We start from the raw sequence: 17,728 nt of genomic DNA on the forward strand, positions 1-17,728 counted from the left end.
CCCAAGCACGGGTCCTGGACACCGGAGTCCTGTGGTCCCCACTCTAAACTTAGGCCCTCTTCCCCTCCTACATCCTGTCAACCTGGACCCCGCTGCCTTTGCTATCAAAAGTCAACTTCCCCCAGGTCCATTTCCAAAGCAGGAGGCTGCTAAGTGGCTCTCACACTGACAGCTGACAATTAAGCTGCCACAGGGCCAGACAAAGCCACAGGCTTCGCCGCCGTCTACTCCCTACCAATCCCCTCAACCTCTCCCACCCCGGAACAAAGGCGTGTGTGGAGGAGAAATAAGAGGCCCTGCCAGCCTTTTCCCTGCCAGCGCCTCTCTAGGACGGCAGTGCGGCAGCGCAGAGGGGCTCCCCAGCAGCCCGCCTCTCTGGGCCCCAGCTAGTCTCGGTGCCCAGGACAGGACCGGTTTCAGGCCTCACCATAAGTGATAAGGCCAGTAGTTGTGTTGTATGTTCCCTGCACAGATGAGGAGACTGGGAAACCGAGGGGTGGAACAGGGACAGGTGTAATACACGTGGGAAGGCAATGCAAGCAGCAGAGCTATGCACCACGTGACCGGCCACTGCCGCCGCATTTACGTGGCTGCTCACCATGCCAGCTCTCTCTCTCTCTCATCCCCCAACTTTTTCCTCCAACCTAAGAAGAGCCCCACCGTGCCAGGTATGTGACCCATAGAAGCCAAGTGAGGGGAGGAGAGGCAGGGGAGGGCCTGGCTCTCACGGGTACGTGCTCATGGATGTATAAGACTTGCATACACATGTGTTTATGTATGTGTACACATAGACACAGTACCCAGGCCTTTTGTGTGTGGGTGCGTGCACGTGCGCACGTGCACACACGTGTACACGAGTGTATGCACCCACACGGGCATGTGGGTACACATGGACACAGCAACCAGCCCAAGGTTCTCTTTACTGGCACTCTTTAGGTGGGAAGCTGTGAGTGGAAGGACTCCAGGGATTGCTGGGGGTCTACAAGTGAGTAACAAGTAAGAACACCATGGCTGGAAACAAAGTTTCCTCAACTTTCCTCAACACACCAGCGCACAAGCACAGGCCAGAGAACCCGATGGCAAATCAATGAGACTAGATCCCCTGCATCAGGCAGTGACTTCTGTCCCCCCTGTCAGTAAATGCTGACCCTGCTGTCTCCCTAGGGGCAAACAAGACTGTGTCTGAAGGTCTTTAGGGAGAGACTGAACTATCTGAGCTTCTCCAGAGATGTTCTCAAGGCCTGGGGAAGAGTAGGCTCTGTGTGATGGGCAGAGGGACACTACAAGACACCTGTCCTCCCCTAGGGCCAGGGCTGAGCAGCAGTCCCACGTGTGAACCTGGGGGTCTCTCACTGCAGATTCTGCAGAACTCTCCTCCAGCACACAGCCTGCCTTTCTCCCTCCAGGCAGGCTGCCCACACACTGCCCCCACTGCATCCGGATGCCAAGGCACCAGCTGCTGCCCCAGTGCCTGGCATAGCCCTCACTGCAGCTGGCAAGGCCTTGTGTCCTGAGGCCACAGGACAGCAAGCTGGGGGTTGGGGGGGAAACAGGGCATTGGCCACACTGAGACAATTTGAATCCCTCCCTCTGTCTATTTAGGGGACCAGAGAGCAAAGGTGAGGCAACCAGCAGAGACAAGGACGTGTTTAATGGTAACGTGGGAAGCTCAGTGTGGAAGGGGACAAAGATGGACCTTCAAGTGGACAGAAGAGAAATGGAGAGGGCGGTAAGGGTAAGAGAGGGCACATGGAACTGTATCGATAAAGAACAAGAGGAAGCCCTGAGGGGACAGGTAAGGAGGAGGGCCAGCCAGCAGAGAAAGGGGACAGGGACCTCTGGGGAACTAAAGCCAAGGCTTTCTGGGGCTTTGCTGTTTCCATAGCAACCAGGCCCGCTGCTCAGACACTGACAGAGCCAGGGGCTCAAGGACCAAAAAAGGGAATGCATTTGACCTTGGTTTTACAAGCCGTACTGTGAGCCCCACCCAGAAGTCAGACCTCCCCTCCCACCTCTTCACCTTCACTGCGGTCAAAGCAAATCCTACTGCAGAGATCCAGACAAGAAGGCGGCCACCTGAAAAAGCGACTGGGGCCAAACAAAAGGAGTCGGGGAAAAAAAGGAGAGAGGCGGAGTTGAGGCTGGGCTACGGCTGCCAAGGTGAAGAGCAGAAATGAGGCTGTTACTGGACTCCTCAGGTGGACCCAGGGGAGGAGGCAAAGCCAGCTATGCTGCGAGTCTGAGCTGACTGAAACCCAGTCCTCTTGGCCCAGAAATGGAAAGACAGCTAGCTGTCTAAGGGAGCCTGGATGCACTGAAGGAGAGGGTGGAAGGCAGGCAGGCAACCGTAGCAAGAAAGCTGGAGAAGAGAGGGCAAGAGCAAGAGACTGAGAGAAAGGGACCCAGAGAGAACCGTGAAGGAGCAGAGGTGGGCCCTCATGGCGGGGTGGCCCTTCAGGGCTCGCTCACGCTGTGTAGTGTAGAGCTCCCCAGAGCACAAGCTGGATCTGTAGTGCTCAGCTCCTGAAGCGCCAGGGGGCGCTTTGCTCCATCATCCATGCCGGCCACGGTCAGGAACTACAACTCCCATCAACACCTGAGAAATCACAACTCTTAAGAGCTCCTAGTATAGGAAGGGAATCATTGCCAATACTTGTTTGCTCCTCCGTCAGGGAGACTGTGGCCTCACAAGTGTTCCCAACAAAGCTGAATGTGGCCAGAACTGACAGGGCTTCTAAGCGCCATGAAAGACAGGAACACAGCTGCCCCCCTTGCAGACCCAGCTCAAAGGCTCCTCTGGGAAGATGTCCAGCCCCTCTGGCCCTCCTGGCTCTGGGGAGCTACAGCTGTGTGCTCTGCTCACTTGGCACTTACTGCCTAGGAACATCTTGTACGGTTCCCTCGGGAGGAAATGTGATGTAAGAAAGAAGACTTGGGCGCTGGTGCTGGCTCCACCAACCAGCTCTGTGACCTTGGCCAAGCTACAGCAGCTCAAACAAAACCCAGCTTCCTCCCCTAGAGAGGAAATAAAGGAAGCACCCATCAGCCTACCTCCCTGGCTGCCGCAGAAATCTAGAAAGATGACGGACAGGACAGGCCATAATCCAGCCCATATGAGACTCTGCCCCTGGGTGTAACTTTGTAGAAGTGCACACACTCTCCTCTCCAGCAGTGAAGAAGTAAATTAACTCCTCTGAACAAAGTCTGCAGTTTCCAAACACTTACGTGGACCATGGGTTACTGCGGTTGTTAGGCCATCAGTGGGCCAGATGCGGTGCTGCACACCTGTAATCCTCACACTCACAAGGCAGAGGCTGATGTGTTTTCTGTGAGTTCAAGGCCAACATAGTGAGTTCAAGGCCAACAAGGTCTACATAGTGAGGCCTTATCAGAATTAATCAATCAATTAATTAAATGGGCTGAGCTCATGCCTACATATCTGTCAAGAGCTGTGCAAAGCACGGACAGAGAGAGAGACGATGAAAATCCTGTCCTCAGGACCAGGAGGGGCAGCAAACAGAGTGACAGTTAGGATGTGATATGACTGATTCAAAGGAGGTGTAGACCAAAGGGGCTCCCAGAAGCATCCAGGTTGGCCCAGGAGTTCAGGGAGATTGCCGGAAAAGTGGGACTGGCTACTTTTCCCCAGGCCTGGCTGTAAGAGCAGGGCTTGGCATGGTGCAAGCCCAGGCAGACCGGAGAGCACTAGCTAAAGAATGGAGCCGGTGAGGCTTTGGCCTGAATACAGAGCTTTGAGAGTCATCAGAGTGGCCTGTACGTTTCTCAGGGAAAAAAAAAAGGGGGGGGGGGTTCTTGAGAGAAGTAGCCTCTGGAATAAAACATGAGCTGGCGTCTCAGTGCCCTAAGACACTAAGGGGCCCTGTGCAGGCCTTGGAGCTTTGGCTGTCTCCCCACCTATAAAATGAAAGCAATGATGCCTGCCACTAAATGTCATCATGGCTCACTGGAACAACATAGGTGTCACACACAGATCACAGATGCTACCAGTTTGCCCAAGGCAAGGTACCTAGCAGGTTTCTAGAATACTATGGTACCCTGCCACCCATCAAGCCACCATGGCTATGCTTTCTAGAGATGGGCCTAACCACCGCCATGGTAAAGGGCATCTGCGTTTCTGATAGGCCATCAGGACAGATGAGCTTTGGGAAAGAGATGGAGGGTGTGGTCCTTCACAGTAGGGCTTGGCATGGCACCCCTGGGAACGGTGATGGGGTGCAGGCCTCCCCGAATGCACTTAGCCTACAGCAGGGCAAGGGCTGGGCTGTCTGGGGAGCATGGGGTCACTGACCTTTTGTCGGCTGGTGCACATCGCCGGCTCCTCCTCTCCCGGCCCCCCCCTCGGAGAACAGTAAGGACCCTACTGGAGAAGCAGAATTGGGGAGTCAGGCACCTGGGCTTTGCAGCTAGTCCCATCCCAGTCTTGAGGTGATGGAAGACCCTATCCAGGACAAAGGTGCTGCTTGCAGGCATGGGTGAGGGAGGAGAGCTTCTCTGGGGACTCCCTGGCCTTCAAGGCCTCTTGAGAAGGAGCCATGTGACAACCCAAAGGCCAGCAGCTCCACCTACCCTACTGGACTTCTGACCATCGATGTCTACCCTTTGTCCAGGGTGAGGAGACCAAGTCGGGGGGAAGAGCAGTCCTAGGGACCAAGGTCCTGAGCACTGTGCCCACACTTCCCCTTCCCCTTGTGGGACCACTGCCACATGCCTGGGACTCTCGCTCCTCCCTCACTGGGCATCTCTGCTCACACCTTCTGCTGGGTTAGAGAGTATTCTTGTCAACCTGCTTTGCCTGACATACACCTGTGTCGCCTCAATTCAGGTACTGAACCCTCCTGTTCTGGGCCTGCCCTCTCATGGGCCACCTTATAACTGCGTCAGTCACCATGGTGGGCGCTCCGACAGTCTCCACTTAGACTCTGGGATTTCCCAGGTTTGTCCTTCCACCACACTCACAGAAGAGCTGTGTTTAGCCAAGGGGGTCCTGGCTAAGTGGGGTTCACCAGGTATATAGGGAAATCTTGTTCATCGCCACACAGGGCCCAGCTCCAATGCCCCGGGGCCACAGGTTGCCACATCTGGGTTCCAGGCTGGCTTGAGCTGCACCCACCCTTGCCAGTGAATAATCTATGCTCTGTGCTGCCTGGCTCCCAGGCAACCAACCCTTTTGCTAGATCCACAGAATGAGGAGAATTCGGGGGTAGAAGGGCAAGTCCCTTTCCGGGCTCTTCCTCCAACGCCAGTCCCCAACCCCCCAGAACTGAAGCTGAGCTGCAGAACCTTTCAGAGGAGGAGAAGCATCTCTGGGACCCCTCAAGAAAACGTCCCCAATGTCTGAGGCGAGTCACAGCCAGCACTCCCCAAAACCGAGGGACTCAGCCAGGACCCCCCCCCAGCCTCCCTGTGTGTGGGACTTCCTCTTCCTTACTGCTGGCCAAGTCATCTCCCAGGCCTGCCTGCACAAAGTCTAGGCCTCGCTTCTCACACCTAAATCCATCCCAAATTTCAGATCTTGCAGTCCAGACGTGGTCCTGCCATATCCCTGCTCGGGCAGGTACAGCAGTGCCCAGGGTGCTCCCCGGAGGCAGACAGCAGGCATGGAGGGGAAGCCAGAGCTAGAAGGGGTCAGTCAGAGCTCCTAGGCTCTCCTCGGGATTGCTTAATGGCAGGGTTCCTCTACGCCTGCAGTGCTGAGCTAGATCCCAGGGCCTAAGAGAACAATCTACCACTGAGCGACTGTCCCAGCCCCAACACTGGGGTTTTGGCCGGTGGGAGGAACTCAGGCAAAGGCAGGCTCAAGCTAAAGGACAAGTCCCAGCCACGCCCCCTAGTAGAGCTATCATGCCCCCCAGTAGGGCTATATGCAATCCCAATAGCCAGTCGCTTGTCTCTGATACGCTGTCATCTGTCAGATAGAGGTAAGAGATACTTAAAAGATGACGGGGGGGGGGGGGGGGGGAGAAAGCAGCAGGTGGGGCGTCGTGGAAAGGGAGGGTCCTGCACCTCCAGCCCCATTCTAGAGACAAGGCTTAAGTGGGGTTTCTCCCACAGCAGCGAGGGAAGAGGAATGTGGCTGCCTCGTACATCCTTTCTGTATCCCAGGCCCTTTCCTTTTTTACTTGCATTCATAGAAAAGAAAGAGCGATCAGAATGAGTGGAAATAAATCAAACACCACCATGAGGGGGGCGGGGAAAGCAAGATATACCACCTGGAAAATGGAAATTATTAAAAAATAAAATAAAATGAAATGAAAGGAGACTGTAGACAACGGCAGGAGAGTATACATCTCGACGTCAGAAACCAAGGTGAGATGAGGGTGGACAGCAGACCCAAGGGGAGGGGAGGAGGGGAGGGAGAGGACCGGCCCCACCCCCACCAGGCACCCCCATACACATAAAGAAATGGCAGAGGAAAAGGGAAGGGGAGGAGGGAGGCAGGAAGGGTGAGGGAGAAGGAGGGAAGGGAGGGAACAGAAAAGCCAGGCACAGTTTGGGGCAATCCAGTCCAATCCAAACCAAACCAAAACTTCAAACCATACCTTCGCTGTTTAACGTCAGGTGAGCCGGACCTTGGAAAGGGGAAGGAGAGAAAGAGAGAAAGAAAAGAAGAAAAGAAAGAAAGAAAAGAGGAAAGAAACAAAGAAAACACGAGTCATCAAAATCAGCCAGAGAGAAGGGAGGGAGAGTTGTTGCTGCCACAATTTAAAAACCCTTTTTAACTTGTGACAGACATCGGGGGAGAGCCCCCAGCCCGGTAGCTGAGGAAAGGGGCCCGATGCAGAAACAGAGGGTAGGGGGAGGGCAAAGGGGAGAGAGATACTGGGGTGTCAGAGGGGTGGGGGAGAGGTTTGAGCAAGAGGAGACGGGGTGGGGGGGGGGTTGCTGCAGGGGAGGAAGAGAATTTTTTTGGTTTCTTATTTTTTTTCTTCTTGCCGGAAAAAAAAAAAAAAAGGAAAAGGAGGGAAGCATGGTGCTGGGGGCCGCTTTTTCCTTTTTCTTTTTTTCTTTTTTCTTTTTTTTTTTTTTTCTTCCAGGAGATGGAGAGAAAAAAAAAAAACGGTCAACGAGAAAAAAACAATTCGGATGGAGGAGAAATTAAAACACAACACAAAAATCAAAGCCACCTGGAGAGAAAGAGAGTGTCCTGTTAGAGTGAAATCGAGTGGGCAAGGGAGGCCTCCAACCAGCCCACGAGCACACGCGCGCACACACACACACACACACACACACACACACACACACACACACACACACCAGGGATCCGCATGAGCTTGGGGCAAAGTAAGAAGTGTAGGAATCTGGGGTTTAAAGGAAACCTCCACACTGGGACCCAGAAAGGCTTCCGCTCCAGCCCTAATCCTTCCAGGTGCCCATTGGATCCAAGAGAAAAATCAGGGCTCTGGGGAACCGAGGAAGCTGGGAGAAGGGAACTAAGTCTATGGAAACCCTGGAGCAAACGATGGTGTGGTTCTTCCAGAATCTGGGAATCTAGAAACTGCCTTTGGACAACAAGGTCCAAAAAGGACAGTCAAGACCCCTGGGCAGGAGGCCAAGCACCCTGAAAGATCCAAACATCTCATACCTAAATGACCCCACAGGTCCCCTTTCCCAGACAAGGCCTTTGCTGAGGACAATTTAGCCCAGTGGGCAAACCCTGGCCACCCTAATCTGAGGTAACCCTCTTTAGCCTGAGTCAGTCCAGGATGAACCACACCAGGATCCCAGACCCCAGAGAGGCTAAGAGCTAACACTACCAGGCTAACAAGAGAGCTGACTCCCTGAGATGACCAAAATTCTACCAAACCCCAGCTCCCCACTTGACCAAAGCCCCAGCTCCCTGCTGTGGGGTCTGGACAAGAGGGTGGCGTAAGAACAGCTTTGCTGTCCAGAAAAAAATTATCCCACCTCCTGTGACAGGAGACGCTACAGGATGGAATACGACGCCACTGCGGATTCACAGAGACTAGAGAGCCGCAAGTATTTCTGGGGCCTAGCAAGGGCCAGACTACCCAGCACCCAGGAAGCAGGGAGGAGGCGGAGAAGAGTCCAGCAGGGCAAAGGCCTAGACACTGGGGAAGACATAGCCAAAGGCTCCTGGCGCTTCCCTCCCCACCTCAGCGTCTCATTCGTTTATTTTTCACTTCTAGGTCTGAGGCTAGCTTGAGGGAGGAGGCCAGGGCAGCTGGGGGCAGCATCAGGATTCTCAGGAAAACTCGGGGTTTATTCAAAGCACTGATGGGGGCTCCAGCATTTATGCTGTCTTTTTATTCCTTGCTCCAAATAGCCCTGACCCTGCCACTCACTCTTTCCTCACAAAATTACAGCACCTTCTTCTAAAACTCAGGCCCTAGGCCCTGAGCCCTCCTTCCTCTCTGCCTGTCAGCAGCAGCCTTGCCCCAAGGGCCCACTCTTAGAAATCCAGGCTTCTGAGGCCCTCCGCCCAGAGTCAGAGGCTCCATGGATTCACTCTGTTGCCCTTTGCCTCACCACCACCTGCAGTCCCTTAGGCCTGACTAGTGCTGGAGGAAGTCACACATCTACCCTCAAGACCCTTCTGCTGCCCAGCTCTCTGCCAGCCTCATTAGCATGCAGCAGTCTCCCTCTGTCACCAAGGCAACCAGCTGCTCAGCTCCCTCAGGCGTGACAGCACCAGCCATCTTGGTGAGGGGAGACCCATTCCCTTCCTGTCTGCACCCCCCCCCCCCCCCCGCTCATCCTCAGGTGACCCCGATGGCCAAGGGATCCCTCCCTACAACCTGCCTCCTCTCCCACAGCTTGCTCCTTGTCCTGGCCCCAGGGCCCCTGGGCTGCTCTCTCCCCCACGTCTACCTGTGGCATCTGCCCCTCCTCCCACTCCTCCCACAGGCTGGCAGTGATGGACGGCACTGTCAAAGGTCCGTCCTAGGGTACTCTGTTTGGCTAATCTGGGTCTCCTCGTCCTGCTTGTAAAAGATTAAGGAAAAAAGAGGAAGTGCTCAGAGCACTGCAGAGCAGATGCTTGGGTTTCTGAAGAAAGCTAGGCCTTAGGCCAGCATCCCAGCATCCCAGCATCCCAGCATCCCAGCATCCCAGCATCCCAGCATCCCAGCATCCCAGCATCCCAGCATCCCAGCATCCCAGCATCCCAGCATCCCTGCATCCCTGCATCCTTGCATCCTTGCATCCCTGCATCCCTGCATCCCTGCATCCCAGCATGGAGGGCTAGAGAAGAGGAGGCCCAGAGGACCCCTGAGAGATCTGAAGAGTGACTTTAGGGAGGTCCAGATGAACCTATGTCCTCCCTTGCAGTCTCACCCTTGACTCCTACCCAGACCCCAGGATGACAGCCATGAAAAAGAAAAAGACGACAAAAATAAGAAGACACAGACAGACATGTACAGGGACACACAAAAGGATCACATTCCTGCCTATGTGTACACACACACACACACACACACACACACACACACACACACCCTGCACTACTGCTGGCATTCAGGCCCACACTTAAACCAGCAGGTTCACCAGGACAGCCCAGCACAGGTCTCGTTCTCATGTCCCCAAGGCAGAGCCTGTCTTCTCGCTCCTTTCCTCTCCCTGCTCCAAGCCATTTCTCTGTAGCCCCTTTCCCTTCTCCTACAACCGGGCCTTCCCTGGTCCATTCCTCTCCTTTCTGCTCCCATTCCCTACAGTGGTGGCGTTGTTTTAAGCCCACCTCTTGCTCCGCTTCCTCCCGCCTCTCCTCTCCCCTTTCTTCTCTCTCTTCCTCCATCCATCCATCTCTCCCTTTGTTCCAGGCGAGACATGACATCAAGAGCAAGTAGAAGTCAGACCCGTTCTAAATCTTATCTCCAGCCTCAGAAGGCTGTGTCCAGCCAGATGTGCAAGCTCTGTCCTCCTCCCTCACATACATACAGAGGTAAACAGTGACACACAGAGATGCAAACAGAGATGCAGACACACAAAGCCCTGGCCGATCCTCCGAGACACATGGACACACGCCACTCCATGGACAAAACAAGCCGGCGCCCAGCACACCCACACAGACAGCCAAGCCACATGAATGAGTGCACACGCAGACACAGAGATACAGACACAGGGGCTGGCCTGCTGGGACCAGGGACCTGAGGAGCTCCAAACAGAAGAAACACAGAGAGATAAGGCAAGCCACAGGAGAATGGGCTACAGCCCTCCCTGCCTGCCCTTCTCAGGACTCCTCCTATATCCTGGGTGTCTCTCTGCTTCTCCCATAAGGGCCAAGCCCAGGGACCTCAGAGTGTACCATCCTACACACTGCCTTCCCAGAACAGGGGGCTGCAGAGCAGGGGAGTGACTAGGATGTGGCTTTCCCTCGTAATCATTTCACCAGTTTCACTGTGACGACCTGAAAGAGCGACTTCAGTCAGCCTTCAAGTGCAGCCTGCCCTATCCTCGAGCTTAGCCCACCCCAAAGAAGGGAAAAGAAGCAGAGGGAAAAGCAAAGCGAGAGGTAAAGTTTGCGAAAACGATAGAACCCAGAGAATCTGGGGAGGGACAGGGACAGAAAGAGGTCCATGGACAGAGCCCCGGAGAAAGAGAGGCAAAGACAAAACCAGAAAGTGAGAGGGAGAGAGAGAGAGAGAGAAGGGACAGAGATCCAAGAGAAGCCCGCTCCCACCCTTGCCCTGGGACTAGGTTGAACAAAGAAGCTGCAGTCTCCCTCACGCCATGGGCAGCATTAGCAGAGTGGAAGAGCTCGCCCCGCCCACACACCTCAACCATGGGGCCGACCCACCCTGCCTGGACTCTGACCACACTCCCAGGGGCCTGCAACAGTGGCATGAGTTCTCCCCAGCACGGGCTCCAGGCCAGCAGCCACCCCTGCCACCCCTGCTCTCTCTTGTACAAGGCCATTATGTGCCTCCTAAGCTGGGCAAAGCAGCATCTGCCTAGCCACTTCTGGGCACCCCAACGCTATCAGCTATGTTCCCCCCCCCCCCCCGACTCATGATCTCTTCCCAGAAACCCTCTTCCCTTCACGGCAAGGAGGAAGGCTGGGAGCAGCACAGAGCAGCCTGGGAAAGGAGAAGGGCCTGCCCTCCACCAGCAGCTTCCCCAATCAGTGAGCAAAGAGGCCCGGGAAGAGGCAGTCCAACGGAGAAGACCCCAGACACTCTTCCCCCGGGGGGGGGGGACCCCGCAAACATCAGGGAGTTGTTGTGTGGCCAACAGCACCCCTACAAATGGACCCCATGGGGATATACGCATTACCCTAATGATCACGGAGACTCCACTCACCTTCCACGGGGTGCTCCTCTACAGTCAGCCGAGTTCAGAGAAGGGGAGCAGGGAGAGAAGATAAAAGACACCTGTTAGCAAATGTGCCATGGACCAAGGGGTTTCAGGTCGCCAAGCCCACCAAGGCCTTGCCATGAATAACAATAACCCAACCTAGAAGCCCCAAATCTCAGGGAACAGCTTTGCTGGGGACTGGGCAGTACCACACTTTCCCGAGTAAGTCCTCCCAAGAATCAGCCAGGCTGGGGGAGTTCTGGGGGGTTGGGGAGCTGGGAGGGACCTCTGCACTTTGCACCAGATCCTGTTATAGCAGGGAATTGAGCCCCAGAGCAGGGATCACACAGAGACGGGGAGCAGGGCTGCAAGCAGAGCAGTGAGCAGCGAGCAGCCAGCAGCCAGGCTTCCCTGAGGCAGGCTCCTCCCTTGTATTCATTTCACTGCAGCTCAGAGACAGATGGGGACACGCTCACACCAGAGACTGTCTCACTGGGCTCGCCGAGACACACTCACGCTCAGTGACACACTGACACACATAAGCACCGAGTGATCCACTCTTGCGTTCAGCTCTCACTCAACTCACACTTAGAAGTGCTCACACTCACAGGTCTGACCGCCCCCTAGCCCACTACCCACCCAGGAAAGAGAAGGCATCCGCACGGAGTCAGAACATAGCTCTGTGGCACGGGCCCTGCACTTGGTGCAATAAAATACAATTCTGCCCTAAATTGCCCATCTGAGCCACTCAACTCTCTGCACCCCTCGCTACACAGATGAGAGTGTGGACAGCACCCTCTCCTAAGCCCCTCTGACCCTAGCTCTGCCTCTATGATCAGGAGAAACGTCTTCATTCTGTTGAGCTTTTTTAATTTGTTTTCATTTTTGAGAGCATTTCACGGTCTTAGTCTACAGCCCAAGCTGGCCTGGAGATTACTACGTACGTAGTCTGACTAGCCTCGAACTCAGGCTTATCTTGCCGCCTCCTGAGTGCCGGGATTACAGGCATGCACTGTCACTCTCAGCTTTAAGCACTACTGGGGATTAAATTCAAAGCTTTGTACATACTAAACAAGCATACTACCAATTGAGCAGCGCCCCCAACTCTAGACGGTGCTTGCTTATTTATTTGTTCGCTTGCTTGTTCAAAATATTGGCTAGTCCAGGTTGGCCTCAAGCTGGCTTTGTAGCCAAGGCTGGCCCTGACATCTTGCTCCTTCTGCTTCCACCTCCCAAATGAGCCAAAACGCCCTGCCCTCTACAGGGTTGGGTGTAGCAAAGCGCCTCCAGATGGACGCTTACCTTAAATTCAGTCAAAATCAGAGGGCACACTGAGGACCTCTGAATTATGCCACACCCTATGGGACTCTCCTGTCAGGTAGGCACTGGCCTGGACCTTGGGGCATGCCTGATGGGTTAAAAAGGGAAGGTGCATAGGAGCAGTTCCTTCAGCTAAGTCACAGCTCCTTAAGGAGGCTCTGGCTACATTGTAGGAGGACCAAGGCGCTCCCAGCTCTAAACATTTGTCACACATGCACTCACTGGGAGGCTGTTAGGTGGAGCCAGAGGCCAAAGAGAGAAACTTCCCAACCGACAAACACACAAACCCTGAAGGGAAGACACACAGGAGGATCCTGAGATAGACACGAACTCACACACTTGCATACATGCCGTCCTCCTCCCTCGTATGAGCACATGCTGTGGTATTTGTCCGTGTATTCTTCGCATCGTACTGCAGATACAAATACTGGGCCGGGCAGTGGTGGCGCACGCCTTTAATCCCAGCACTCGGGAGGCAGAGGCAGGAGGATCACTGTGAGTTCGAGGCCAACCTGGTCTACAAAGGGAGTCCAGAACAGCCAAGGCTACAAAAAACCAAAAAAACAAAAAAAACAAAAACAAAAATACTGGTATCTATTATACATCATATACCACCCTATGATGTACATGCAGATTGAGTGCAAACACCAACACCTGCACAGTATCCTAATACATGTTACTATTGATTCATCCCACCAGCCCCCCACACACACCCCAGCGAACCCACCTGTCTCTTACACACCTCACTCTTTTGTTTGTTTGTTTGTTTTGTTTTGTTTTGTAAGACATGGTTTCTCTGTGTAGCCTTGGCTGTCCTAGACTTGCTTTGTAGACCAGGCTGGCCTCGAACTCACAATCATCCGCCTGCCTCTGCCTCCCGAGTGCTGGGATTAAAGGCGTACGCCACCACGCCCGGCTCCTCACTCTTTATTCACCCACACCCACAAGCCTCCATGTTACAAGCGCACTCTACAATACATGGCAGAGCGGCTTTGGCCTGACAGATACACCCCCAAAGCAGTATAGACCAGGTTTTCCTACAGCTCCTGAGGCTCATCACAACTATGAGGGAGTTAAAGGACCCTGGGGAAAACCCTCCGGTTCTCTGAGAACTGCTGGGCTGGGACTCTTTGGCTGGAGCATGTTAAGACCTTGGTCAGTCGCAAACCGCCAGCACCTGTACAAATGAATCATTTTTATAATTCCACATGGAAGATATTACAAAATCTTTTTCCAGGCTGGAAAGATATCTCAGTGGCTAAGACAGCTTCCTGCTCTCCCAGGGGGCCCTAGCTGGGTTCCCAAAGCCCACCTGGGAAGCTGACCACCACCTGTAACACCAGCTACAAAGTGATCAGATGCTTCCGGCCTCCTTGACCTACACTCACACGCAGAGACACATAATTTAATTTTTTTTTTAATGGGCTGGGGAGATGGACCAGTGGTAAGGAGCGCTTACTGCTCTTACAGAAAACCTAGGCTTGACTCTCAGCATCCACATGGTGGTGGCTCACAACCACCTATAGCCCCAGCTCCAGGGCATCTGATGCCCTTCTCTGACCTCTGCTGACACTGCATCGTGTGGTACAAATACCTGTCCTCAGGGACACACACATACACATAACATAACATAAATATTCTTAAAAAGAAAACTCTTTTAAAGTATGCTCAGAAACATGAAGCCAGCAGGCCCCTTCGTCTGCTTTGTGCTGCCTGCATCCCTCACCAGGCATCCTAGGCCCCTCCAGGTCTACCTCCCTGCTCTCCTCACTCATGGCTCTCCTCGATGCCTTAGGGCAAAGGCCCTGTTTCCAATCTTCTTGATCTCTAAAAAGTGTCCCAAGATGCCATCTAACCTAGAGCCAGGTCGACTACAACCCTCATATGTCACACTGCACACCAGCCTGGCTGCGAGCCGTATGTGCTCAGCTGTTCTCTCCTCTCTCTGAGGAGAAGACACACCTGGACCATTCTCCATGCCATCCCACTATCCACTTAACAATCAGCGCCATCACAGTTCTTAGTCTCACAGGCTTCTTGCCTTCAACCTGTCTGAGGTGCTTAAAACCCCTTTCCCCCAAGCTCTCTCCTGTATTGACTGGGCCAGACACCCAGGGAGCAATCCTCCCCCTTTTCGTACCAGTCCCCAGGGCCTGTGGGTTCCACCTTCTAAAACCCTCCATGTCCCAACAGAGTAGGCCAGGTAAGGCCCCTGTACATTCTGCTGGGAGCTTAAATAGGCTTTGAGATGATCTTCCTTCCATGAGTCTTTTCACCCTGTAGTTTATACCCACATGCCACCTAAGTGCCCCCACCACATCTCAAGCTTGCTGCAGTGTTTATCTACTGCAGTGAATTTCTATCTACTATAATGTATATCTACCGCAGTGTGTATCTACTTCAGTGTATATCTACTGCTATGTCTATCTACTACAGTGTGTATCTACTGCAGTGTGTACCTACAGCAGTGCGAACCTGCTGTAGTGCGTACCTGCTGCAGTGCGTACCTGCTGCAGTGTGTACCTGCTGCAGTGCGTACCTGCTGCAGTGTGTACCTGCTGCAGTGCGTACCTGCTGCAGTGTGTACCTGCTGCAGTGCGTACCTGCTGCAGTGTGTACCTGCTGCAGTGCGTACCTGCTACAGTGTGTACCTGCTGCAGTGCGTACCTGCTACAGTGTGTACCTGCTGCAGTGCGTACCTGCTGCAGTGTGTACCTGCTGCAGTGTGTACCTGCTGCAGTGCGTACCTGCTGCAGTGCGTACCTGCTGCAGTGCGTACCTGCTGCAGTGTGTACCTGCTGCAGTGTGTGCCTGCTGCAGTGCATACCTGCTGCAGTGCGTACCTGCTGCAGTGCGTACCTGCTGCAGTGTGTACCTGCTGCAGTATATAGCTCCTTGCTGGCTTCACCAGGGAAGGTCTAGTCTTCTCAGTAAGTCCCTTTGAGTCTGACCAACCTCCTTCAGTCTCCTAGCCTGCAACAAGCCAGGCTCCAGCCACACCCACCTCTTTTCCAGTCCCCTAATAGGCCACATTCTATCTACTCTCCCCAAAATACACACACACACACACATACACGCACATGCAGGCACACACGCACCAGTTTCAGTTAAGACCCTGTCAATACCTATGCAACCTAAACCCAGGAGAGCAGCAGTTACCCTCTTCCAGGCCAGCTCTGTGGTACACGTTGTCTTACCACTGCCCTTGTTAAAGCTACATTGCAACTGCAATTTCAAGTCAGCTTCCTGATGGGACCACAAAACTGTGCAAAACACAAAACAATGTCTCATTCATCTCTCTACCTCCAGCTGCTTGCTCAGCTCCTGGCTTGTAAAAAGACATGGCTATGTTTGTTGAGTGAGTAATATAATAACACTTCTTGTGTTTTGAGCACTAAAGTAGGACTGGATCCTGTTGTGTGCTGCTTCCTGTACCCGCCACTACTATTATAACCCTTGAATACAAATGACTATTCCTCTCTGTTAGAGATGAGGAAACCAAGTGTCCAAAGGCAGAAACAGGGCCGGCTACATGGCTCATGCCCACAACTGTGAGGACCAGAGGTCAGATACCCAGGACCCTCATAAAAGCCAGGTGAGCGTGGCAGCCCATCTGTCATCCCAGAACACATTAGGAGGCAGAGACAGAGAATCCCTGGGCACACTGCCTAACCAGGCTGCTCAAAACGGCGAGCTCCCAAACCAATGAAAGACCTTGCCTCAGTCTGTAAGGTAGAGAGCAAGTGAGGAAGACACACACACACATGCATGTTCGCACACATGTGTGCACATACGTGCAAACATGAATACCACATACATACGTACATTGGGGGGTGTGTAGAAGTAACTTATCTAAGGCCACACTGTGGTGGCAATCAAATCTGAATCTAGAGAAGCACCAAGGTAGGAAAAGGTGCTCACCATGTAATCTGACAACCCGAGTCCCATCCCTGAAGCCGACACAAAGACAGGAGGCGAGAACTCACTCCACACGGCTGTTCTCTGCTCTCCGTGGCATGCACACGCTGCGGATATACATCGTATATACACACAGGCACACGCACATGCACACACACACACACACACACACACACACACACACACACATACACTAATAACAATAATAATAAATTTCAATAAAAATTTGAAGGCCAGAGAGATGGTTCATCACTTAGTAGTATTTACTTCTCTTCCAGAGACCTGAGTTAAGATCCCAGCACCCACGTGGCAGCTCACAACTGTAACTGCAGTTCCAGGGGACCTGATACCCTCTTCTGGCCTCTGAAGGTACCAGGCCTGCATGTGGTACACAGACATACATGCAGGCAAAATATTCATACACATACGATAAAAATATATAAGTACTTTAAAGTTTTTAAATTTAAAAAAATTGTTTGAAGATTTAATCCAAGTCTGGGCAAGGCGGCACATGGCTTTAATCCTACCATTTGAGAGGTAAAGGCAGGCGGATTGCTGTGAGTTCGAGGCCAGCCTGGTCTACAAAGTGAGTCCAGGACAGCCAATGCTACACGGAGAAACCCTGTCTTGAAAAACCAAAAACAAAATTTAATCTAAATCTCTTTAGCTTTAAAGGCTCCAGTGAGAGCTGAGGACATGGCTCAACCCGTAGAATACTTGCCTGGCTTCACAGACTGCAAAACTAGGCGAGGTGGTGGAGCCCAGCATTCAGAATGTGGAGGCAGGAGGATCAGCGGTTCAAAGTCAAGCTCAACTAGTTATCATATGTGACATTAGTATAAACGACAAAACAAAACCAGATCCCACCTCTTACTTCTCCCAGCTCACTCTGACCTAATATGGGATGGAAACATCTTGAGAGGCACATTCTTAGCCTAGAAGTCAAAACTACTAGAAGCTTCTGGAAGGCTAATCTACACCGTATTTTATTCCCCACAAAACGCAAGCAATCTTGTTGCCTCACCGTGCCAGAGACATCCCCCACACTCCTGGCAGAAAAGCCCTAGCACTCCACCTTCATGGCAACTCCCTCTGGCTCAGGTCTAGCCTAGTGCCACCCACTCCTTGAAGCCTTCTGGCCACTGGGGGAACAAATCACAGCAAGCCTATTGTTTACTTGGAAGAGCACCCAGAGCATTGACTTTCCATGGCTCAGTAG

The 17,728-nt window shown here is 53.2% G+C and overlaps 1 protein-coding gene across 4 annotated transcripts in view; it reads right to left on the bottom strand.

Annotated features, from left to right (window-relative positions):
- NRXN2 (neurexin 2) overlaps positions 1-17,728 on the bottom strand; it is a 114,424-nt gene that overhangs the window by 77,441 nt on the left and 19,255 nt on the right. For 2 of the 4 annotated variants that reach the window (XM_084760311.1, XM_084760310.1), the window contains exons 1-2: positions 6,561-6,583; positions 4,310-4,378 (exon numbers count right to left, since the gene is read on the bottom strand). Coding sequence is in view for 1 of the 4 variants with exons in the window: in XM_084760315.1 (XP_084616441.1) it covers positions 4,310-4,381; positions 6,561-6,590; positions 11,278-11,295 (120 nt within the window). In the remaining 3 variants the exon portion in view is untranslated. Of the gene's footprint in view, positions 1-4,309; positions 4,382-6,560; positions 6,596-11,277; positions 11,296-17,728 lie in introns of those variants that run through there. The other 2 variants (XM_084760315.1, XM_084760309.1) reach the window with 2 other exon arrangements.

The sequence above is a fragment of the Acomys minous genome (assembly GCF_964271855.1).
Source record: "Acomys minous genome assembly, chromosome: 2".
NCBI lineage: Eukaryota > Metazoa > Chordata > Mammalia > Rodentia > Muridae > Acomys > Acomys minous.